We start from the raw sequence: 26,378 nt of genomic DNA, 5'->3' as shown, positions 1-26,378 counted from the left end.
GTTCTCCACAATTTTCACAAAGGAAACTTCTCTAAAAACACAAATTACAATTTTTTTTTGTATTTTAAGTAATCGTCTATTCCCTGAAGATTTGTTTGTTTTGGTTTTTCTTTCACCAAGCACAGTTTACCGAAATATATCAAAATTACCTGTTTAACTCTAAGAACAAAGAACTATAAAATTCTAAAAATAACTGGCATGGAGTTCCTCTGCAGTTGAACCACTCACCCTAAAATGGGGGTGGGGGGTCAGACTTTCTAAATTTTCTGTAGGTAGACAGGACATATCATGCAGTTCCCTTGGTGAACAATTGGGAAGACAACCAGGGGAACTCTTCCACTGCCAAAACAACCACAAAAAAGGTCAACAGAAACACAGCCAGCAATGACAGAAAGAACATAAATGTTTTAAGTTCTTGCTTGCTATTATAAGTATGCTCAATAAATTAAAGAAAAACATTAACATGGGGAAAAGAGACATGGAAGAAAACTACAGTAATCACAAACTAAATATAAAATGTTAAACTACAAAACTTATATGAAAACAAAGGAAAGAGAACCCTGTCAAGATCAAAATGGAATAGTGAGAAACTTGAGGGCTCCATCACCCCACAGAATGGACAACCATCAAGAATTGATAACATCTTTCCAAAAGCTCCAGAAAACAGTTAAAGGACTGTAGTAACAAAGGAGGTGCTGAACCAAGAAAAAGGCCACACAAAAGCAGTAGGATCTCCTGTTGCCCTGGCTGGCCTCTTCCACACTCCTCACCAGCTGGATGCAGAGCCAGCCCATACTCCTAGTGGGGGCTACTGGTGCCGGTTCCAGAGGGAGGAGAGAAACTCTCATGCAAATACTGATAGCATGAATGCTGGTTCAATCTGCCTGGTGGTGGCTTTATGGACTCACTGTCCCAGAGCTTGCCCTGTGTATAGAAGGTAGCTCACAGAGATCTCCCATAGAACGCTGTGGGACAGAAATCAAGTGGCTGCTTGGGAAGGGACTGCTGGCAATAGGACATAGAGTGCAGTGCTTAGGACTGTGAGAAAACAGTTTCCGAGGAAAGACGGGACATTCATATCCATGTAAATGGGGGAATTTCTGCAGCCACATGTGCATGCCCAAGACAAGAAAAGACACATGCACAGAAAGGATTGGGGAGGCTCCTAAACTTTGGCCCGAGCTATTCCCTAAATTCAATGTATATATTAGCTCTGAAGGACAACACTCTCACAGGTTAATCTGCAAAGTCTGGGAAAGGTATTTTATTTCCTTTCCTTTTTTTTTTTTTCTTTTTAATTAGCTCCTGGCATTCAAGGCAAGCTCTGTAATAACACTAGCTGCACACAAGCTTAAGAAACAGACGCCTCCAAATCTAAATTCCAGCCTGAACACATTAAAATACCAAAACACTCAGGTTTCAACAGAAGATTACAAAACATAAAAAGAAACAGGAAGTGATGGCCCAGGCAAATGAGAAGATTAAAGCATTAGAAACCATCAATGAAGAGGATAAGACCTGACATACCAGACAAAGACTTTCAAATAATCGTCTTAAATACACTCAAAGAGCTAAAGGAAATACGGACAAAGAACTAAAGGAAACCAGGAAACAGAAAAGATAACACAAAGAGAATGTCAAAAGAGAGATAGAAATTATGAAAAGGAACCAAACAGAGCTGAAGACCACAGTAACAGAAATTAAAAATTCTCTAGTGGGGTTCAACAGCAGATTGGAGCTGGCAGAAGAAAGAATCAGAGAACTTGAAGATAGACAATGGAAATCATCCAGTCTGAGGAGCAAAAAGAAGAAACAATGAAGAAAAGTGAATAGAGCCTGAGGAATCTGTGGAACACCATCAAGTGTACCAATGCACACATTGGTGGGAGTTCCAGAAGGAGAGGAAAGAAAGGGCCAGAGAAAATATTCAAAGACAAATTTAGCAAACAACAATAATATACACATCAAGATGCTCAATGAATTCCAAACAGGATAAATGCCAATAGACCCACACCATGTTATAATCAAATTGTCAAATGCCAAATATGAGAAAATTCTGAAAGCTACAGGAGAAAAGCAGCATGTCACATACAAGGGAACCTCAATAAGATTAAATGCCCATTTCTCATTGGAAACCATGGAGGCAAAAAAGGCAGTGGCAAAACATATTTAAAGTGCTGAAAACAAACCTCTGCCAACCAAGAAATATATATACATATATATATATATATATCTGGAAACACTGTTCTGTAGCTTGAAAGGAAAGGACACTAGACAAATGACTAAAGCCACCTGAAGAAAAAAAAAAAGATCTCCGGTAAAGATAATGACACTGGTAAATATAAATACTAGTACTATTGTACAGTATTTGTGGTTTGTAACTCCACTTTTTACTTCCCACAGACTCTAAAAGACAAATGCACAAAATGTAATCATGTATCAGTGGTCTGGGACTCATAATATACAAAACATGTACTGTATGACAAAAAATACATAAAGATGGGGAACTGGAGGGGTCTAGGAACACAATTTGTGTATACTATCGAAGTTAACTTTCTATAAAAGCAAACAGGATTGTTAACAGACTTGGGATGTTAAACTTAAGCAACATGGTAACCAGAAAGAAAATATCAGACAACATGCAAACATATAAAGAAAGTAGAGGAGAACCTAAGATGGTGGCTAGGTGAGACAGGGCAAAAAAAACACCTCCGTGAAAAATACTAGATAAAAGCCAGAAAGAGACCCAGAACACCAGTTCCAGCGATCCATCAGCCAGACAAGGTCTGCTAAATCCACAGGGACCGTGCATTTGATGAAACCAGGAGTCTGCGTTCTGAAACGAGTGAGTGAGCCGGCTGAAAGTCCCGCGGCCGCGCTGTGGTGTGGGGAAACCATGAGTTGGCGTTTGGAGATGGATTAGTTCTTTTAAAAAAACAAAACAAAACAAAAAACCCAGGAGCGGCTATGGATACAGCGGCAAGAACTGTGCAGTGAAGCAACGCAGCCCTTCCCACACCCGCTGCTAATTGTCTCGGAGGCAGGAAGGCAGAGGGGAGCCAAAAGGAGAAAGAAACCACGCCCTTTGCAGCCATCTTCCTGGCGGGCTGGGGACACTCCTGCCTGGGCCTGGGGCCACAGCCCAGAGCCACGCCATGGGTCCCAGTGTGACGGGGAGTGCTTACCACAGCACTGTGCACACGCCACAATATCAGCCATGGACAGTGGCCTTTAGTGCACCCACAGCTAACTGTCCTGGAGCTGAGAAGGCGGGGCTTGGTGAAAAGGGGGAAATTAACATGCCACATTCAGCCATCTTTACAGCAGACTGGGAACGACCCTGCAAGGGCCAGCGGCCCAAGGCCTCCCTGGAGGGCCGGCGCGCACTTGTGACATGGCACAGCCTTCCCTCGGCAGAGGTCCTGGAATAGCACAGCTGAGAAGGGGGACCCACTCAGAAATCCCAGGCACCCTATGCCAATACCAAGGACTTGTGGGTCGGCGGCAGACACAATCTGTGGCAAGACTGAAACGAAGGCTTAGACTCTTGCAACAGCCTTAAATTTCCAGGAAAACTTGGGAGGTTTGATTATTAAAGCTGCCCTGCCTCCCTAACCACTCAGACACATGGCCCACATTCAGAGCGGACAGCACCAACAACACACCCAAACTTCGTGCAGCAAATGAACCTCACAAGAATCAGACCCACACACACCACAAAGACGAAGTTAGGGAGACCTGACTTTAGGGGAAAAGGTGAATCGCAGACATCTGCTGGTTAGTTAGACAAAGCGTACGCCACCAAGCTGTAGATTTGACAAATTAGAGACTGGTATTTTTCATATCCTGAAAGAACCCTATCAAGTAAAGCAAATGCCAAGAGGCCAAAAACAACAGAAAATTTTAAAGCATATGATAAAACCAGATGATACTGGAGAACCTAAGCCCAAACACCCAAATCAAAAGATCAGAAGAGACACAGTACTTGGAGCAATTAATCAAAGAACTAAAGATAAACAATGAGAGCATGGCACAGGATATAAAGGACATGAAGAAGAGCATGACACAGGATATAAAGGACATGAAGAAGACCCTAGAAGAGCATAAAGAAGAAATTGTAAGAGTAAATAAAAAAGACGATCTTATGGAAATAAAAGAAACTGCTGACCAAATTAAAAAGATTCTGGATACTCATAGTACAAGACTAGAGGAAGGTGAACAATGACTTAGCGACCTCGAGGACCACAGAACAGAAAATGAAAGAACAAAAGAAAGAATGGAGAAAAAAATTAAAAAAACCAAAATGATCTCAGGGATATGATAGATAAGATAAAACGTCCAAACTTAAGACTCATTGGTGTCCCAGAAGGGGAAGAGAAGGGTAAAAGTCTAGAAAGAGGATTCAAAGAAATTGTTGGGGAAAACTTCTCAAACCTTCTACACAATATAAATACACAAAGCATAAATGCCCAGCGAACTCCAAAGACAGTAAATCCAAATAAACCCACCCCAAGACATATTCTGATCAGACTGTCAAATACTGAAGAGAAGGAGCAAGTTCTGAAAGCAGCAAGAGAAAAGCAATTCACCACATACAAAGGAAGCAGCATAAGACTAAGTAGTGACTACTCAGCGGCCACCATGGAGGCGAGAAGGCAGTGGCATGACATATTTAAAATTCTGAGAGAAAAATTTCCAACCAAGAGTACTTTATCCAGCAAAACTCTCCTTCAAATCTGAGGGAGAGCTAAAATTTTTCACAGACAAACAAATGCTAAGAGATTTTGCTAATAAAAGACCTGCCCTACTTCAGATACTAAATGGAGCCCTACTGACAGAGAAACAAAGAAAGGAGAAAGAGATACAGAGAAATTTAACAGACATATATAGAACATTACATCCCAAATCACCAGGACACACATTCTTCTCTAGTGATCACAGATCTTTCTCCAAAATAGACCATATGCTGGGACATAAAACAAGCCTCAATAAATTTTAAAAAATTGAATTTATTCAAAGCACATTCCCTGACCACAACAGAATACAAATAGAAGTCAACAACCATCCGAGACTTAGAAAATTCACAAACAGCTGCAGGTTAAAAATGAGGGGGAGATGAAAACATTCCCAGATAATCAAAAGCAGAGGGACTTCATCACCAGTAGATCAGTCCTATAAGAAATGCTAAAGGGAATTGTGCAGCCTGAAAGGAAGGGACACTAAACAATTGACTGAAACCACATGAAAAAATAAAGATTTCCAGTAAAGATCACAGGGTAAATAAAAATACCAATACTACTGTATTTTTGATTTGTAACTCCACTATTTACTTCTTACAGAATCTGAAATACATAAACTGTAATGATAAATCAGTGGTTTTGGACTCAATGTAAAATATGTAATTTTTAACAAGAACTACATAAAGGTGGGGGAATGGAGGAGTATAGGAACATAGTTTACATGTCCTGTTGAAGTCAAGTTGGTAGCAAAGAAAACAAGATTGTTAAAGATTTAAGAGGTTAAATTTAAGCCCCATGGTAAACACAAAGAAAGTATCAGAGAATATGACCATAGAGATGAAAAGTAGAGTATGGGTTATGAGAAGTGGGGGAAGGGGCAATGGGGAGTTAAGAAATGAGTGTAGGGTTCATGATTGGGGTGAAGGGAAATTTCTAGAAATGGATGGTGGGAAGGTAGATGGCACTGCAACATTCTAAACGTGATTAATCCCTCTAATGGAATGCTAGGGAGAGGGTGGAATGGGAAGATTTAGGCTGTATATATGTTTCCACAATTGAAAAAAAAAAAAAAAAAAAAGACAGTCTAAATAGACAGACAATTAAATGCCAAGGATCATCCTGGATGAGATCTGAGGGTGGAGGAGAGGAGGCTCAAAGGGACACAGTTGGGACATAAGAAGAAAAAAAAAGGCAATATAGAATGTAAGCTTATCAATGTTGAATTTCTTGAACTTCTTAGCTGCGCTTAATGTGATTGCATAAAAGAATGTTCTTGTTCACGGGAAATGTATATGTGAATTATATTGTTTGTTCAAGGATGTGTGCAGCTTGCTCCCATATGTTCAGAAGACAGAGCAATAGATGACAGATGTTAGATAGGGAGGGAGGGAGGGAAAGAAAGAAATAGTGGTGTGACAGGATGTTAAAGTTGGTGGATTGGGTATCGGGGAAGGGGGGTCGGGGTATGCTGGAGTTCTGTGTATGGGGTTTGTATTGTTTTTGCAACTGTTCCTGTAAGTTTGAATTTATTTCAAAATAAAATTAAAAAAAAAAAGAAAAAGAAAGTAGAGAGAGGTTATTGGAGAGTGGGGAAGGAGTAATGGGGAGTTAATGCAAAAAGAGTACAGAGTTTCAGTTTGGGGTGAAGGGTTAGTTCTGGTGGTGGATGGTGGTGCAGGTACTCCAACACTGTGAATGTGATTAATATCTCTGAATGGTATGCTTGGGAGGGTTTGGGATGGGAAGACTTATGTTTTACCTGGTTCCACAAGTTAAAAAAAAAAAAAAAGACAACAGCAATTAAGTGTAATACATGATACTGGATCCAGGGATCTAAGAATGGAGAAGAAAAGGCTCGACAGGACATTTTTGGGACATAAGAAAAAACTGGAATATAGAATGTTCGAAAAATGGAATGAAGGAGGGAAGGAGGAAGGAAAGAAAGAAAGCACGGAGAGAAAAGAAGTTAAAATGTTAAAATTGTCGGATCTGGGTATCTGGGGGTGGAAGTATGATGGAGTTCTCTGTATGGGGTTTGTATTATTTTTACAACTGTCATGTAAGTTTAAAATTATTTCAAAATAAAAAGTTAAAAAGTAAGTTAAATAAACAAATAAAAGCAAAGGAAAAAATCTTCCCAATCTTGGGGGAATTTTGAAACACATAATCAACCAAAGATTAATATCAAAATTTATATAAAGAACTCTTATGAAACAATTTTTTAAAAAAGATAAATAATCCAACTGAGAGATGGACAGAAGACAGGGATAGGTATTTGGTGAGAGAGGAAACATACTACCAATAAGTATATAAAAGGATACTCAGCCTTATTAGTAATTAGGGAAATGCAATAACATACTATTTTATATCCATTCAATTGGAAAAATTAAGAAGTATCAAGTACTGGTGAAGTTATAGATCAACAAGATCTCTTATACATTTGCAGATGAGTGTATAAATTGATATGGCCACTTTGGAGAGTCACTTTGGCACATTCATATACCTTTTATATCCAAGAGAAACTTCTCATTTACTCCAGAAGACATGTACAAAATGTTCTCAGGAGTACATCTGATAATTGCAGAAAACCAGCAACAACCCAAATGCCCGTCAGCAGAGAGTGGATAAATATATTGGTGGTATAGTAATACAGAGGAATGATTGAACTTAAGCTATGTGCACTGGTGTAGGTGGATTTTTTTTTACTTTATCTTTTTATTTGGAAAGAATTTTAAATCTATTAGGAAGAATAAGAATAATATGTAGACTACACATATACCTTTTCTGCAGATTCAACTATTATTAATATTCTTCCCCATTTGCTTTATATTTTTCTAAGCCACTTGAAAGTAAGTTGCATGCATTATGACTCTTTTCTTAAGTACTTCAGGATACATTTCTCAAGAATTAAGGATAGTCTCTTATATAGTAACAGTATTCTGTCAGTTGATCTACAATGTCCTTTATAGCCTTTATTTTTTCTTCAAGTACAGGATTTAGACTAGGATCAGGTTAGAGGACCTAGAACAGCCCAATTTTAAATTATAGTAATTTTAGAAGACTACCTGACTTCGCATTTCCCTAATTACTAATAAGGCTGAGTATCCTTTTATATACTTATTGGTAGTATGTTTCCTCTCTCACCAAATACCTATCCCTGTCTTCTGTCCATCTCTCAGTTGGATTATTTATCTTTTTTAAAAAATTGTTTCATAAGAGTTCTTTATATAAATTTTGATATTAATCTTTGGTTGATTACGTGTTTCAAAATTCTTCCAGTACCTGTCTTTTTACTTTCTTTAAAGCCATCTTTTGATGCACCGAAGACCTGAATTTTAATCTAATCAATTTTAACAATGTTTTCTTTTACAGTTACTGTTCTTTTATGTCTTAAGAATTCCTACTATACCCCAAGTCAGAAAGATATTCACCTTTGGGAAAACGTAAATTTTGATCCTCTTTCCCACATTTAGCTGGTAACTAGGTCCTGTGACTGACTCTTTCAATTTCTCCAAAAATTCATTTTTCAACCTTAGCTAAAGCCATTTTTATTTTTTGCTACCTAACTTGGAATGCCCTCACTTAAAATACACTTTCCTCACTTTTCTATTAACATTTCAAGACCCAACTTAAATGTCTCATGTCACTTTGACTCTTCCCCAATTCTCTTCACTCCCTGTTGAATGCTTCCAACACATTATAGAATTTATTTAAATACATGGCTTTACTGTTAGAAAGAATGGTATCAGAAAAAAACATGTCTTATTAATAACTGGGCCCTAACTTAGTGCCAGGAAAATAATAATTACTTCAGTTTGTAGAATTAAAGTGCTTATGGCATAATTTAACAAGAAGCATTTACATGTTCCATAAGATTAAACATAAAAAAATACTCAACCTTTAAGTTATGATAATAGACCTATAATCATGATAAACTGTAAGAAACTATACTGTTTACAAAATATTAAGATCATATTGATATTTATTAAATCTCAATCTGATTATTAGAAGGAAGATAACTACATTAATATACTCACTTTAGATTAACTATTTGGTCTACTACTGTTAAGGAGGCCCTTTTTAAACTATCTTCTTGCTGTTAATCTTAAGGCTTGTAAACATATTCATGTTTTAAAAATAGTTAACTAAAGCATGTCAGAATTATTACTGCAAAATAATACTGCCTTTCTTCTCAAAATTTCCCCAATAATTCATTTCAGTCAGAATTATTGTAAAAGACTTGGTCTCTTAGTTAACATACATAAATGAACAAACAACATTTCCACACGTTTTTTAATCCTACTTTGTAGAGTATGATTATGAATTTTCTAATATATCCACGTGTTCATCCTCATTCCATTAACTGAACCAGGTTAGAATCTAGTTGACCTGATGCAACCAGATGCAAATACATATACTTTGAATCTTTTCTTGATCACTATGTTTTATTCTCAGACTGTACACTTATAGAGCAAAACTAGTTTTTAGCCACTAGAATGCATGAATTGTTATTGGCTTTATTTAAACAGAATAATGAATTTCACGGCACAAAAGGTTAAAGTTAAACGAAATCTCAATAAAGCAGAAATTACGTGAGTGAAAGTATTATTCCTCATAGATAGCAGATGCTCAATAATGCTAACTGAAAATGTTCCAGAACTGAAAAACATTCCTAGACTACTGCCCACATTCTTTCATGCCTATCAAATTATACATCTATCGCAAGTGAATACTCAACATACTCCAGTTCTGTTAATCTTCAAAGAACAAATAATTTTAACACAAAAAGCTGCATGAAATAGCAATACTTTTTGTTTTTTATTAAAGTCTGACACGTTTACTGAGAAGCACTTTTGTTTCTTATTACATCTTACCATCCTTCCACTGACCAAAGTAATTACAACTCTTCTTGAATTTGAATGCACTGTACCCGACTTTGGGGGGCAAAGGGGAGAACACTGGAACAGAAGAGAGCAGGAGCACAAAGGTGTTTGAAGATATTACCCAATACATTCATGCAATTCAGTCAGCAAATAGTTACTGAGACCCTGCTCTGGACAAGGTTGCTTACACCAAGTGAACCATCTTACTTACCTAATCTTCATGAACAGTGCAATTTTAAATAACCTGATGGAGTACTAGTTTTAGTACATAGGTACTAAAAGTATGTCACCAAACTCTTTTGTTCAATTAACACTTTTTACCAGGGCAAGACAAGGTGCTGGACAATTTCATATTTCATTTTCTATTTTACTACATCTTTTAATTTCCATATTCATCTACTATATTTATGATTAACCTTGTACCAGTTTCATCTCTATCTGCCACACAATGAAACAAATACAGAAGTTAAGAGACTTGAATGTGGTCACATGGCTAGCAAAAAGTTCCAAATCCAATCCTCTTTCCAGTGAGTGAGGCTAAATAGAGGGAACAAAAAACACCATAGAAGTCCTTGTGAGACATCAAAAAAGACAATCCACCCTCTGGAAAGCAACTTCTTGGCATAAAGCCTTAAAGAAAGCCCCCCAAAAACAGTTATAGTAGATAATACAGAAACAGACCTGAGGCAGGATACTACTCACATATACAAAACATTTCATACTGGAATACTGACTAGAGTTTCATATGCAGAAGACTATTACCTCCACTTAGTTGAATTAATAAAGAAAACATTTTTTTTAAAAATACAGGTGCATTATTCCTGGACATAGCTCCTTTGAAACCTTTCTATTAGAGAAAATTAAATTTATCCCCAGGAATCCATTTAAAAGGTTCAGCAAGGCCTCAAGCCATTTTTACTATTCCAAGGCAAAGTTTATAACAATTCAATATAGCAATCACTAGCATCACAATCACTAGGGATGCTTGTTAAAAATATATACTACCAGGTCCCATATCTAATACAATGAATCAGATTTTCCTGGGATAAGTCTCAAGAATCTACATTTTCAAGAAGAATCCCAAGAGATTTTTACGCATACCCTAAAGTTTGAAAATGACTGCTCTAAGATCATTATTTCAACTTGCCCCACCACTGAGCAATGTTGTTTGAAGTACTTCCCCCTTCTGTGGACAACTAAGAAGGCACAAGACATAAGCTCACATGCAGAAGCAAATCAGGGGTATCACTGACACCTCACATTCAGATAGAGAATTAAAGTTCCTGTTTTATCCTATTTTCTTACAGGGGTTTACCACATAACAAAGGTTATTTGCTAGAGGAGCTTCTAACTCTACCCCTGCTTCATTTGAGAAGAAAAATCTGCTAGCTGGCTACCGCAACATTCATTGCTCCCTTGGGTCCCTAAGAACAAGACCCCAATTTTCCCTTATAGCTTGGGACAGAAAACATTCCCTGGGCCTGCCTTGCCCCTGTGTAGCCCTATGACCAAATTCTGACCAACTCGATACAAGCACAAATGGTATGTAAACTTCCAGGCAAGTCTCCCCAAGTGTCTTTATAGGGGGTAAATAACAGAATCAGAAATCAAATTCTGCTGTCTAATTCTAAACCCATACTCTTCCCAACCCTAAAGCGCCTTCTAAAATAATCAAACCCTCACTATTTTGTACAAGTTTGATGAATGCTGAGGCTCAATGACCTCAGTGAGTCTCAATGAAGAATAGGCAGGATGCAAATTCAGAGTAAGGTTTACCCTTGGGAAGGAAGGGGGAAATGATTCAGAAGGGGCACACAGAGAGTGTCTGTAGAGTTGTTTCTTAGGCTAATTAGATGGTTTCCTGCAGAGTTCTAAACTCAGAATGTAATATTAAAAGGATTAAAGAACACCAGTCCATGTGCTCACCCCAATAAAAATATCCTACATGCAAAAATAACTGTATTCTTACCCTACGCATGGCTTCCTCCTCTTCTTGACGCTTTTCATAATGTGCAAAGTCATCAAAAATTGAGGTGGTATGCTTGAAAGTGGCAATTATTTTAAGCACTTGCTTAGCTTTTTCTAGGGGTACCTCTTGAGTGTCCCTTGAATTGGTAACTGGTTTGTTGTCATTGTTTTCTAAACGAATATGCCGCAATTGGTTATTGGGAACATCTTTGACAAAGATCCACTTAACTTCAAATTTGCCCTTCCACTTATCCTGAGACCAGACACCAGCATATGCATTATAGTCCACAACAGACTTCATCTCAGCCACTCCACAAAAATGTCCACTACCATTCACACTGAAGAGTAAATAGAGTGGGCCTTTCCCATTCAGGGAACGGTAAGCTGCATCCAAACGCTTATTCCCATGCTCAGTACTACACCAGATAGAGTACTTAATGGAGCGATGTATGTCATCTTCAGAATAGCTTTTGATTATAAACACACGCCCATTCTTCAGGTTCCAATCAAAGTCTTTGGGATTATAGTTGTTTATGGCCTTTAGCTTTTCCAGTACTGGATGCACTTCTACACTAGAAGGTGAAGCGCTGACAGTAACACCACCTAAACCAAAGTTTTCACTTCCCACTCCATTGTTCTGGTTGAAGCCTGCTCCCCTGTTTCGAGGAGCTACCCAGCGATTCTGCAGCTGCTGCTGTTGGGGCTGCACTTGATGAGGCTGGGCCTGTGGCTGAGGTCCTTGTTGCTGCTGTGGTTGTGGTGGCTGAGGCTGCTGTTGAGGCAGTTGGCTTTGCACCAATGGTGGTGGTTGAATTAATGGCTGAGGCTGCTGGATTATAGTTTGAGGAGGCAGAACTGGTTGGGCTGGTGGAGCCTTTACCACTGACCCCTTTTCATCCCAAGTTCCAATATTCATATTGTGTTTTATAGGTGGTGGTGGCACAGCAGAACCCCCAATTCCCACATTGCCCTTGGGTTTAAGTTTCGGTTGCGGTTTGGCAGGCTTTCTGGCAATGGCAGCCCAGGAGGTTGGTTTAGGTGCTGCACTGCTAACTGGGGGCACACTATTGGTTGCAATGCTAGTCATACCGGTGCTGCTCAAGGCTGTACCTACAGTTTTTGTCACTGCAGCTGTCAGGTCACCACCAATTTTCAGTCCAGTCATGCCTTGCTCAATACTGCTAATGCCAGGCACCTTACTCAAAGTATCGTTGCCAAATCCAGCCTGTCCATCAGTAATAGCTCTCCCAAGAGAACTAGGTGGATAGCCATAACTGCTACTGTAAGCAGAACTTTGTGTTGATTGTCCCTGAGATCCACTTGTCCCCCATGTAGAGAAATCAGCATTACCAGGAAAAAAGTTAAATCCATGTTGACCAAGAAATGGAGGGGTATTTCCTAATGCTCCAGGTTGACTAAACACACCATCTGGTATATAATGATGTTCACCATTACTCATTTGTCCATAAGTTGTCAGATACGGCATGGGTTGGTCTCCAGCCGTGGACCATGCTGCTTCCCCAAGAGAATATGGAAATCCAATGGATGGAGCATAGTAACTAGGCATGTATGGATCTGACATTGGTGGATAGCTGTTACTCTGGAAAACAAAAGAAGATAATCAGTAGCGAAATGTCCTCTTAACAGCAGGGAAATAAACACCTGAAAGATTAAATGCAAACAATGTTAAATACATGTTCTAGATAAACTGTTCTAGATACACAGAAGTAAAATTTCAAATCCAATCTTATCAAAATAAAAATAAGTTGATGAGTATTCATATTTTAAAATACTTATTACAAAATTACTTGCAGGTTCTTCTGGGGGTAGGTGGGGGAAGGAAGCTATTTTTATTTTAAGAGCCAGCGCCTCTGGCTTAAAACTGCAACTTAAAATAATGCAATTTCTACAAAATGCTGATTTATAAACTTCACAGGCACAAATTTATCATTTACACTCAGCTGTATTGTAAGCAACTGATGTATCAAAAAATTTGCTGGTAAGAATTTTTTAAAACCTGGAGACATCAAACAGTAGAGGAATTATTAAATTACAGCTTATATATATATATAATGGAACCCAGTTCAGCAATTAAACATTGTGCTTTCATAAAGAAAAAATGGAGTGATGCTCACATTCTGAGAAGAAAAACAGATTCTCGATGATGACTATAGTATGATCCCAGTTTGTTTTGTTTTGCTTTATTCATTTTGAAAAAGAAACAAAAGAAAATTCTTACTATGGTTTCCTAATATTGGAATATCAGGTGCTTTTTTTTCTTTCTTTGTATTTGCCTCTACTTTCCAAATTTTATACAATAAACATATCTTTTTGCCCAATTTTTTTAAATTCAGAAATAGTAAACTTGTATATCTTTTTTTTTTCAGAATCACTGCCATTCGACCAACTTTCACTCTGAGTAATGTTAAATGGTCATGCATTTAATAATAATAATTTGTCAAAAATTAAGGCACCAAATTCTATTTAAAAAAAAAAAAAACTCATATTTCTTACTAGCCAATATAAAACCTATTTTAAGGATTTCCTTTGAACATAGGTTTCTTTTGCCAAATAAACACCTAATAATAGATTTTCAATTTTCAATTTAGGCATGACCTTAAAAAATTATACAGAACTTGAGAATCTGTACTTAAGCAAGGTGAAAATTTTGGCTAATATCCAGTCAGAACAACTAATATTCCCTTGCAAAAGTCAGTATCATTTTGCAGGCTTATGCTTATCATTCACTTAATTGATATAGACGTTCTTATTTTAAATTCCCCAAAGCAAAGTTCTCAACCCATTTTTCCATTTGTTAACACTCTGAACTAACAACAAAAAGTTAAGGGATGTTCATTAGTTTTAATGTTTATACGTATTTTCTTCTAATCTTTTAAAAATATCATCTCACTTTGGAAAAGTATCACCTGTACATATCTAACCATAAGACTGTCTTAAGAAAAAGGTGTAATAATACTCAACCAGAATAGTTCATCATCAGCCTTAAGTCTTTATCCCCTAATTCTATGTTATAAATGAATCCATTCATTCATTTAACATATAATGATTGCCTACTATTTGCCAGATACTGCACCAGTATCAGAAAAGAGGAAAGAACATGGTCTTTAACCTGAAGCACTTCACAGTCTAGTGGAGAAGACAAAATTACCCTAATGCGAAAGGTGCTGTAATCTAAGTACAAACGAAGCAAAGCAAGAAGTACACTAGTAAGAAGAGAAGAGAGCAAATAACTGGGAAATCAGAAAAAGATTTCGTGGAGGAAATAACATACATGAGTGTGTATACAAAAAAACATATTTAGAAATAAGTTAAATCATGAAAGAAAATATCCAGAAAATTTTTTTTCAGAAAATAATTATAATTTCTATTTCTCAGAATAAGTTAGGGGGGAAAACTGACAAAAGACGAGGGTACAGTGAGAACAGAACCATTTAAGGACCTTCATATAATAAATGCATCCACAACAGGAAGCTGTGGTTCATTATTTAACGTGGCAATTGACACAATCAAACAAGTTTTAAGAAGACTCCTGTGTGGTAAATAGATAGGAAATGTTTGTAACAGTCAGATAATGAAAACCTGAACTAAAAGCAGTGATAGCAGAGACAGAAAATAACAAAATTTAAAATGTTATTGTATTTTTTTATTTCTTTAAACCTCTTTTCTGATAAGCGGGACTGAGAATTTATTTCTCTATTTATACAAGAGAAGCTTGAGCTTCAATTTCCCATTTTTTTTCTTCAAATATATATGCATAAATTACGCAGCAACTAAAACAGTGCCAATTAAAATCTCAACTTTACAATTAATTACCTATTATTCTAAAGAACTACAGAGGAAACCTAATTTTAAGATCCGAAGGAGGGACGTTTGCTTTTTTAATTACTATACAAAATTATTCCCTAAGAAATTGAGCACCATACAATAGGAGAAATATGCTACCACATAAGTAGAAAGGCCAAGAAATGTTTACAAAGTATCCTTGCATTTGATGTGAATTAGATCTGAAACGCAGAAAACCACTTAAATCATTAGTGAAAACATTCAACTGCTTTCCCTTTAACATTTTCATTTTTGTTATCTATAATTTTAAAGACATACTACTGTATATGAGGCTGAAAAATTTTTTAATTAAAAAGGAACTTAAATACTTGCATAACTTTAAATCTGCATGTAATTACTCGAGGTATTTCACCAAAAAACCCCACCAGTCTACTTCAGCACTGACAAGAAGAGAAAGGTAGACTACAGACTAACCGGAATCAAACTTTAAATCTCTTTAAATATTAGATGGGTTTGTTGATTCAAGTATATGAATATCACATTAAAACAAATATTTTATAGGTGTTTCTGCCCAACACAAGGTATCTTTTATGATGCAATTTAAAAATATCATTTGGGTTCATTAGGGTAAATGTTAAATTTAAAAAAAAAAACAATGGTTTTCCAATAGTTAAGTTTTTCATGAATAAAATCTTATGCAGAATTCTAATATATAAAACAGATAAAAAGGAGAGCAAGGCTCTGGTTCCAGCACAGGAGGGTACCTAGGCAGCCCTGGAAACATGAAGAATGTCAAAAAGCAAATCTTCTAAGCCCTGCGGCAAACAGAAATAATCATAAAGTATCTGTGACCAGAGAAAACAAGAGGATTCTTTCAGGTAACCAATTCCCAAATTGTATTTTATGGTCAACTAAAATTCCTTAAAAACAGAGTTAAAACAAACAAGTTAGAGGAGCTTCATGTTATAAATCCCTCTTAAAGGTTCACTTTATGTTACAATGTCAAGATTCTGAAACCAAGTAGTAAAGAAATCGGTTCAACTGTTTAGCCCAGATAAATTTCCCAGACTTATCTGATCATGGAGTCCTTTTGGGGGGAAACATCTACTCGCAATAACAGAATTCCTCAAAAAAGTTGGAAAACATAGGCATATGCGATGTTAACTGAGATTATTGTATGAGTCAGCCCAAATATAATAAATTTATATTTCTTTTAAAACTTGCTTTACATTTTACAACAAATAAACTTCCCATACTTTCCAGTGATATATTTTCTCACAACTTCAAGTGGAAAAGTAAATTAGTTATCGAGATCATGAAGTTAGATTGTAAGCATCAAATCAATGTTCTAATTTTAAGAGTAGCCAGACTTTCATAGATTATGGCAGCAGTTTTTATTCTTTCTCATTTATTCACTATTTCCCAGTGTATCCGAGGCATGTAACTCAGCAGATAGGAGGTGGTGATTAAGGAGAAACAACCAAGAGGTAGATCAGGTTGTACATAACCACATCTCTCCACAATCCTAAAAATAATTTGACATTTTCCAAACTGGGGGCCACTTTTTCTTCAAATATTCTCTACAATTATACTGTTATGTTCTGTAATAATATTTGGTTCCATGTTCTTTTATAATTTCAAAAAATCTAAAGGCTAAAATTTTAATGTATATTTTTCTTAGATCATTTGTTCAGTAAAACAACAAAAGCAGTTTCAGAAAGTTTTCTCCAAAGAAACTAATAATGAAAATATATTTTTAAAATTTCTAGTGACATTTTTATGAACAGAAACAGACTACACAGAAACTAAAGAACAGAATTGTTTTTTAATGTTTAAATCTAAAGTATTACTGTATACAAGATTATGTAATTATGAAAAACTCAAACACAAGAGCCTTAGAGCAAGTTCTTGATTTAATAAAAATTCTCCACGTTCCAAAATATAGAAACAAGTATGCACAAAAATACTTTATTCCCTAAAGTTTCCAAATTATATTAATACTTTCAATAATTCTCAATAAAATTCAAATTAGAATGCCTTACAAAACAGAAAACACTACATTCAACCAAAAATTTCAAGCAGAAGAGTGTTTTCTCCCATAAATTTCTGGGATATTAAAACTTCTAATTTGCTTTAGCTATGACGATACGGCAGTGTCAGTAAAAGATTAAATTTTTTGAACATTCCAAAAAAATAAATCTAACCATAACATATACAAATAATGTTCACCTTCAAATTGTTATATTTCAGAATATATTCTTCAGTTATCTATAAGTTCTAAAAGAGAACTCTCTTTTGCCATACACCTGCAACTGCTATTCACTACTAGAAAGACACACTAGACGAATTACATCATATTATGGGTTAATCGCATTCAATTAGAATATCTATTTTTCAAATCAGTTAATTCTAATAAAAGTTTAATCTCCTGAAATATGGGACTATCACAAGACTTACCTGATTTGTCTGGCTACTTAAGTATGGCTCAAAATCATCATCATTTACAGCATCTTTCTGATGAATCGAACCGTTTTGTACTGAAACTAAAAAAACATGCTTGAATTAGATGTGCTGAATCAATCTTCATGAAACCAACAGCATAACCTATAGCTTTCAATATAGTTCAAACTAACTCAGAAAAAGTTATCCTGAGTTATTTTCATATTTTCACTTAAGAACCCTGTTTAGTATAAACTTTATTTTGGATACAAATTTATGTCCCACAAAAACTTATAAATCTTGTCATATATATGTCAAAGACTACAAACACAAACTTTATACATACTTGCCATTACAAAAAACAAATATCCCAACTTCCCAACACTGTACCAAGTATGTAAACAGTTATACGAAAGCATTGAAAGGGTTCTCTAATGCTGTATTTGAATCTAAACTCTACTTCAAGTAGTGCTGTAGACACAGAGATATCTGAATATTTTCTACCTTCGTTTAAGTGTCTATATTACTTAGACCAATCAAGGTAATAAAGAATGAAATGACTCTTTTTCTCTTGGTAACTAAAGTTACCAAAAGTAAAATAAATGCCAGCAGTTCAAGTAGCTAAAATTCACTTGAAACAGTATCACAATGAATAAACATAATTACGAAAAATCTAAATAAAATGGGCCTTAATTTTAAACCAAAAAATACAAAGACTTTCACAATAAAGGACAAATAAAATTAATACACCAAAGGAAACCATGATTACTCTTGCAACACATGGGAAAACCAGACAGAATAATTTATAGTGCCACATTTGTTCAAGGGTCATTCCATAAATGCTCTATAAAGTTATTCTCTGGATGCTGTATCTCAGGGTGCTTTTGAGCACACTTCAGAACTAAAAAGGTTCTGGGTTTGAATCCCAAGTCCACCCCTCAGGAGCTGGATGATGTCCAGTAAGTAACTTAGCCTCTCTAACCCTCTACTTAGCTGTTCAAGGAGGTTATTTAATAGTAACTACCTCATCTCATCTGAGGGTTAAATGACAGTGCTCAATAATCCTGGGTATTATTATTGCACCAAATTTCAAGATCCAAATAGAATGAAAAATGACTTTAAGACAATATAAACAGAAAAGTTTTACTAGGCTAAAACTTGATGTGGTTGTATTATTCCAAACTACTTCTGAAACATGCCAAAAAAAAAAAAAAGTATTCCTGATGAATGCTGACTAATCTTTTAGAAACAAAAAGAAATCAATACCTGAAGACTTACTGCTAAAAAATAGTGTCACATTGTATTACAAATTAAGGTGGGGGGGTGGATGGGTTTAAATTCTATGTTCCTCTATAATATCGAGCATTTTTATTATTCCTAATTTTCCCAATGAGTTAAGATCACTGAAGATTCATTTTTATGAGTTAACTGTGGCAGGAAAGCACATAAATGTTGAAATACTTAGTTCTCTGCTGTGCACTGAATAGCAGTCACTGCTCAAAGAAGTGATCTCACTAAGAAGCAACCCTGAAGCCTTCAAAGTGGATCTCATGATACCACACTGTCCCTCAAAGGCCACATAAGCAACTTGAAGGTCAACTTGATCCTGGTTCCAATGGGGTCATTTAACTGTATTTGATAAAACGCATCACAGCCAGAGTTGAGCCAATATGCTCCCACAAGTTTAAATACATCAAGTCTGTAGGAATGCAAACAAAAGAGGGTACCTTAGGTTATTTCTGATGCCATTTTAAGGCTGGTGCTAATCATTTCAGTCCAAGGATCTCTGACATACCTGTTCTCCTTTACCACTGGTTTTACCATTCCTTCAACAAAGGAAGTCAGTCATGCATGGTCTATTACCTCTTAGAAAAAAATTCTTCACTATTAGACTATTACACTAGTACATATTAGTCCATATCTGAAACAGCTAACCATTTCAAAATGACAACTATTTCTAGTATTCATTAGATTCTCAGAAATCTAGTGCATACTGCTACTGTGGTCAAAAAAACACCTAAAATTTATCTAAATATATATTATGCTGACATCCTTTCTCACATCCTTTCTTCTTCTAACTCTAAAAGGCTGAGACTGAGAAATCTATATTCTCATATACTAAATAAATGCATTTTTAAATGATACACATGTCTAAAAATGAACTCACTTTTCAAGAAATAAATCACTCCAAGGAAGAAATAGTTTTATTAAAAGCATTTCATGCATATTGACAAGCAATTTGCATTAAATTAGAATTAGAATAAGAATAAAATGCTAGCCCTTGAGTTACAGAAGCATACCTTTCTTTAAGAAATTCAACTGTCTTCAAGAATTTAGTTGTTGAACTCTACTTAATGATAATCTGATATCTTGGAGACTGAAAGCCATTAAATAGTAATGAAATCCAAGCCCATTCCGTAAGCTGCAGATGTTCTTCAGGGAAAAAAGAACAGATGACTTACATGATCCTTCGCCTGTTTCCTCTGCTCTATGCAGCAGAGTCAAATCAAGACAGAACATGGGCCTTAGGAGCCAGGTGATTCTTTGCTCTGGTCCTGACTACATCAAGTTAGGAAAGTCAACAGATCTGTGCATCATGTTTTCCCACCTACAGAAACAGGGACAATACCATGTACCCTCTATCTCCTTATTGGAATGTTTTGAGAACTAATAATAAAATTAAGCCTAAAATGACAGTAAAGTGCTTTGAAATCATTTCTGGAGAGAAAGCTGCAGAGGGAATACGACAGAATAGTGCCAAAATACAAGGCATTTTCCACTACTTTTCTGAAACATTAGAACGCCAATTTTAAGCTAATTATTTTAAACTGCAGTTATATGAAACGATGCACATGTCCCCATGTTGGAAGTGGATGGATGAAGAAGCAGCAAAAGATAAATTTCCCATATATTTGTCTATCTATAAAGTTAAAGAATAGGATAAAGCAGGCAGCAAAGCCTGAGATTACAAGGAGGTATGGGATCTGACACTTCCACTCTTGGTGCCCTCAGGGAAAGGAATATCACACCTTTAATCCAGCAAGCAAATTTTCTACCTGTTAATAAATAAATAAAATTTATATAGTCAATATTAAACTGTGGACCAAGAGACAATAATCCCTAAATTTCTACTATCCTTCAGTACCAACCTTGCCAAGGATAATAAAAAGAGTTGTAGTATTTAACATAGGGACTACTGTAATTAAGAAAAGAAATCAAACTTATAAACAGGCAAACCTAGGATATCGCTATTTACAAAAGTAAAAATATTTTGCTTTACAAAGAGACTGATACAGAATCTCTTTCAAATTATAGCTCCTTTAGCACATTTAAGTTAATTAAGGATATACAGAAAAACCCTTAGCAGAAAATCAAAGACACAAAGCCAGGTGTTAGGCTATCACTGCAAAGTGAAGATAGTTCAGAAAAGAAAACACAGCATCTCTAAAATTACAATAAGTCAACTGAAAAGGATTATGCTTTAATAAATTTAGCTGACACCAACTTCTCAGGGACATACACTTTTCATAAAGCTTGGTAAGTTCTGAATTCAAGTCTACTACTCAGATTACTAGCACACTGAAGCCGTGGTTCAAGAAAACTAGCTTTGGTTTCTGTTTCATAAAAGTAAACAGAATAATTGTAAAGCAATTTTACTAGCTTTAAAACCAAGATCACTAAGGCACAGTAATTTTTTTCTCAAATCCACAGCTCTTATATCAGTTTACTGTAGGTGCTGCCTTCCCTTGTAATTCTCCCTGCAGAAGTATAAAACACAAGTAATGTATACGAGGATCGGTGCACTTGTAGCTTTTATCATTCTAAAGAAATTTAAATGACTACATACTTTAAGCCCAATGGTTTTCCCCTCCTGCCATGACTTAGGCAATGGACTATTACTGTATCTTAAAAATAGCTGAGGTGAGGGAAGCAAAAAGAAATCCGGGAAATATAATGGCTACTAGATCAATGGATTATATCTATTATAATTACAGCACCCCTTATAACATACAATGGGGGTTATGGTTAGAATTACTACTTTCATTTAACAGACAGGGGGGAAATTCTGACCAAAAGGTGAAATATGACCAAGCTCACTAGGCAACTCAGTAGCCACAGGCAACATCAGAACTCAAGTCTCCTGGGAATCCCAGTCCATCACTCTAGCCATGGATGAAACTATGAATTATACAATAAGGAAGAATGAAAGAAAATTTATCAGAATAAAGATCTACCCAGATCAACACTGTGTGTGTGTTTAAATACACCTAACAGAGTACCACTCATGGATTAAAAATTTTTAAGTAATCAAATATATTTATAGTCTACATATAATGTAATTTTTAATAATTTATAATATCAAAAATGTCATTGGGATATACTTAAGTGAAATCACTATGCCATGAATCAAACTTATAGTCATACAATACTGGCTTACAATGCTGTAGGTACTCTATTTTGTTTAGTCCAACAAGTTATTAGGTTCAGAGATCTTGCTTACTTACTTTAAAGCAGATAATATAAAACAATTAGCATTTCAAATAGCCTTGCAAAGTGCCACCCCCCCACAAATCTAGGATAAAATAATTTGTGCTAGGCAATAATGACCATAGATTTCACATATCTCCAAGCCTACATACTTCCTAACGGACAGACTAGCAAAAAATAAGTTAATGAATCATTCTTTTTAAATTTACAAAATGTTTTAAACTCATTTAAAACAAATCAGCAGCAAATTCTTAGTTTTATGCTTATCACACAGAAAATTCTAAAAATAAAATTTAAATTCCAATTAAAAAAATTACAATCTAAAATTACAATTTCTAAATGTTTATATATTGCAAGAAAACACATCTTTAAGCAAAACAAAGCAATAAATTTGTTACCTAGTACAGCACCATATATCTGAAATGTACAAATTCTTACATAAATTGTACAGCACAAAAATTTTAACTAAGCTATGTATACAGAATCTAATTCCTAAAAAAGAACACTGACTTTCTGATAAATTTCAAATTAACCAAATCTGCAATAGCAAATAAAAACCTTAAGAATTTAAAGAGCACCAGTAAAGTCAATGAACTCACAGCTAACACTACTGTAGATCTTTTCTAAGTAAAACTTGGCTACTGAAATAAAAAAACAGGAAGCACAATTCTAAATAGTGTAATTTCAAAACCTATTACAAAATGTTATAAATACATAACTGGCTGTAATGTTATTTAACTGGCCTTGTCCCAAGAAAACAGCTATTGTTCTACACTTACTAACGTCACATGATTAATGTCGCAATGTTTCAGTCAGCTGACTGCACTAGTCCATATTAAAATTAGAAAATACACTTATTTAAAAACACTGCTTTCAGTGGTACTGAAACTAATGATAAATCATATAATACTGGTAGAAAACTTACAAATAATTTCATTCCCAGTCCTTTCTAAAATTCCAGATTGAGTCAAAGCTTGCAATCAAGACTACATAGCAAGGTGAAGAGCCTGTTGAGCTTTGAGTTCTCACATATTGTTGGCTCACTGCAACTGATTTCAACAGAATTAGTGATTAACAGTATAACAATTTTCATTAATGTGGAATGGAATATTATGTGGGTTTCATTTTCCAATTTAAACAGAAGTGGAACAAAATGTCCACCTGAAAACATACTTTTCTACATAAATATGTAGGAATTTTTGTGGTATAAGTTAAATAATAAAATAAATTGAAACATTAACAAAAACCACGACCTTCATAAAAATACCTCCTTAATGGAAATACAACTGAGAAAACTGTTTCTTGTACAACTCTGATTTCTACAAAAGTGGCTTCAAAGTAGGAAACTACTGAAGTTGGGATATTTGGCTGCTTTTGCCATGATCTTTCTCTACTTTAACCCTATATTTAAAAAAAAGAGGGGGGAGGCAAAACACACACACACATACATTTCAAAGTAATACCAAGCCAACACTAGGAAATAAGAAAAACATCCAAACTCACCTTTATTTCCTTGCCCTTTAGGTCTCTGAACATCAAGTCCAAAGGTATGGTAAAGAGAGAGAGAAAAAAAAAAAAAAGGAGAGAAAGCGTATTAATCAAAGACATTACCAAAAACAAGTTATTTTAAACAATCCGCGTAGGAGTAAATCCCACCACATCCTCCACAGCCACCAATTTCCCAAATGCCCCTCAGCCTTTAAACCTCCTACCCACCACTCGGGGCCCATCTCCTGGAGGTCGCCTGGGCTCATCCCCACGTCTTCAGCCTTCAGGATGCACCTTAAGGCCCCTAGGAGCAATCCTTCCCCGCTCCCCGACGGCACCGCGCCCGCCTGCCTCGCCGCAGGCCCCGGGGCCAGAGCAAGCCCCGGACCAGGCGACAGCACCGCAGCAACTTGCGCCCGTAGCACCGTTATGGGGCCGGCGGCGGCGGCGGGGAGGAGCCGAAGCCTCACGCGAGGGTGGAGCCCCGGGGCTCGGGCCTTCGCCAAGCCTGGGGGCCTCTGCTCCCTCACCTGATCCACGCTAGTGGCTGACATTCTTCACCGCAACCCGAGAGCTGCTGCCGCCGCCGCCGCCGCCGCCTCCTGGGCCTCTCCCCCTGCACTCACAGCAGTTGGCTGCCGCCCTCAGCCGAGAGATTGTTCTAGCCGCCGCGCTGCCGCCGCTCGCTGAGAAACCAAAAACGAAGGACTCGCACTCAGTTGTTGGCGGAAGGCGCCCGTCTAGTCCGTTTGCACGCTCTCTTCCCCCCTCGCTCTCCGCTTCTCGGGTCCACAATGGCGGACCGACTCCCTAGTGTCACTTCCGCTCCGAGCCTCCCTGACCTTCCGCTCTCCACTCTGACGTCCGCGCTCACCTCGCTCTTAGTTCCCCGCCCTCCCGCTACCGACCTTGGCTCCGCCCCCGCTTTGCCGCGTCACGGAAGATAAGACTGCACGGCCGGGTCAGGCGCATGCGCCGGGGAGGGTGCGCGAACTTCCAGGATTCCTTCCGTTCGCGGGAGAGAGGTTAAGCCCGCTCCGGGACTGCAGGGCGCGCCAGGGGGTGGCAGCGAGAAGCCCGGCCAAAGCTAGATTCCACTGCACTCTGGGCAGGTCGAAAGCCCGGGCATGAGGCAGCGGCGGCCGGAGATATTAGAGCCGGGGGCCGGGTGCGAGGACCGGAAGGATGGACGCCCCCCCGGTGAGCGGGAGCCTCGGCACGAGCCACCCGAGGCCATCCAAGGCCGCGCGGTTAGCCCTGGTGAGTCACCTGCCCTCGAGACAGAGTTGACAAGCCGTCCCCGCGAGTCAACGCGAGCAGCGAAAGTGGCTGGGTGTGAGCTTTGAGCACTGACACATGTAAAATAGGTGCGTTGGCCAGGATTCGTTCTCCCCACGCCCCGTGACTATAATAAGAATAACTTGCAATTCAACCGTCATTTCCGTAGCCAAACTGCCACCCAATTCGTGAAACTTCTGTTTGGACTGTGTTCGCCTCTCTCCTCAAGCCTTTGGTTTTGTTCCGGTTGATTTTTATGACTGGATAAAGTTGGCTTGGGAAAGATACATACAGGACCTACAGGACGGATTTTAGATCCTAAACGGAGTGAAAGGTTACAGTTTCAGTAAACTAGTAAAGTTACTTTTCTACGAATCTGCAAAATCGAAGGTAGCCAATTTGCAACATATTGAAACGTTTGTTGGACTATAACATCTTTGCGATAAAGGCAAAGATTCTTGAGTTGTGATATTGTGGACTCCATTTAAGAAGATAACTAACCAAGTCCTTTCTATACCTTGAAGCCATCAGAAAAATAATAACTTGGAAAGTATAAAGTTACTGAATTATAGGGTTAACTTTATGGTTTACAATGTAACAATGTTTGAGGAAGAACTGAATGATAGAGCTGAAACTTTTCTCGATGGGGCGCTGTTAACATGTATATCTCCATGAGGCATTTCTCTGATCTAATCAGCTTTCTGTGTCTCCTGTTCTTTGCCACAGATCCCAGAGACTCATCTTGCTCTTTTCTGCTAAGGACACTTGCCATTTCCCAAGACTCCCCCCAGACTACCATCTCCCGTTTCCCAATCCTCCACTCCTATATAGACTTTTTAGGTGTGTTGACTGCTACATGACACGAGTGGGGAAACGTAGAATGTGCAAGAGGAAGTTTATGAAATATTGCAGTCCTTATCTTTGTTCCTTAATTATCTTAGTTAAAAGCATGGCTTTGGAATGCAACCAATCTGAGTCTGAATTCTAGCTGGATTAGAATTAGTTGTAGAATCTTCGGAAAGTCACTTTACCTTTCTTAGCCTTTATTTCCTCATGAATAAAATAAGGTCATATAAGGTCATATATGTACAATTCCTGGCACAGAATCAGCTTTCAACAAATCATGGCTATGGGCAACTAGTTCCTTGTTCCTTTGCTAGATGAATCCCAGAGTGATAGTAATAGCTTGCATTTACTGAGTGTTCATTATATGCCAAGCACTGTAGTAAACATTAAATTCTCACTGCCACCTTCTGTGTTAAGGGCTATTATAAAAACTGACACAGAGTGA

The 26,378-nt window shown here is 37.1% G+C and overlaps 1 protein-coding gene across 2 annotated transcripts in view; it reads right to left on the bottom strand.

The window, feature by feature from the left end:
* YTHDF3 (YTH N6-methyladenosine RNA binding protein 3) overlaps nucleotides 1–24,625 on the bottom strand; it is a 40,618-nt gene extending 15,993 nt beyond the window's left edge. Inside the window, exons 1-4 of one of the 2 annotated variants that reach the window (XM_037803483.1) lie at nucleotides 24,038–24,625; nucleotides 23,825–23,849; nucleotides 17,852–17,937; nucleotides 11,592–13,190 (exon numbers count right to left, since the gene is read on the bottom strand). In XM_037803483.1, the coding sequence (XP_037659411.1) occupies nucleotides 11,592–13,172 (1,581 nt within the window). In that variant the 5' untranslated portion in view covers nucleotides 13,173–13,190; nucleotides 17,852–17,937; nucleotides 23,825–23,849; nucleotides 24,038–24,625. The remainder of the gene's footprint in view (nucleotides 1–11,591; nucleotides 13,191–17,851; nucleotides 17,938–23,824; nucleotides 23,850–24,037) is intronic. The other variant, XM_037803481.1, reaches the window with a different exon arrangement.
* Between the last annotated feature and the right edge of the window lie 1,753 nt (nucleotides 24,626–26,378).

Source organism: Choloepus didactylus, chromosome 14 (genome assembly GCF_015220235.1).
Source record: "Choloepus didactylus isolate mChoDid1 chromosome 14, mChoDid1.pri, whole genome shotgun sequence".
NCBI lineage: Eukaryota > Metazoa > Chordata > Mammalia > Pilosa > Megalonychidae > Choloepus > Choloepus didactylus.
Note: the sequence above shows the minus strand (reverse complement) of the source record. Positions and strands in the feature narration are given on the sequence as shown.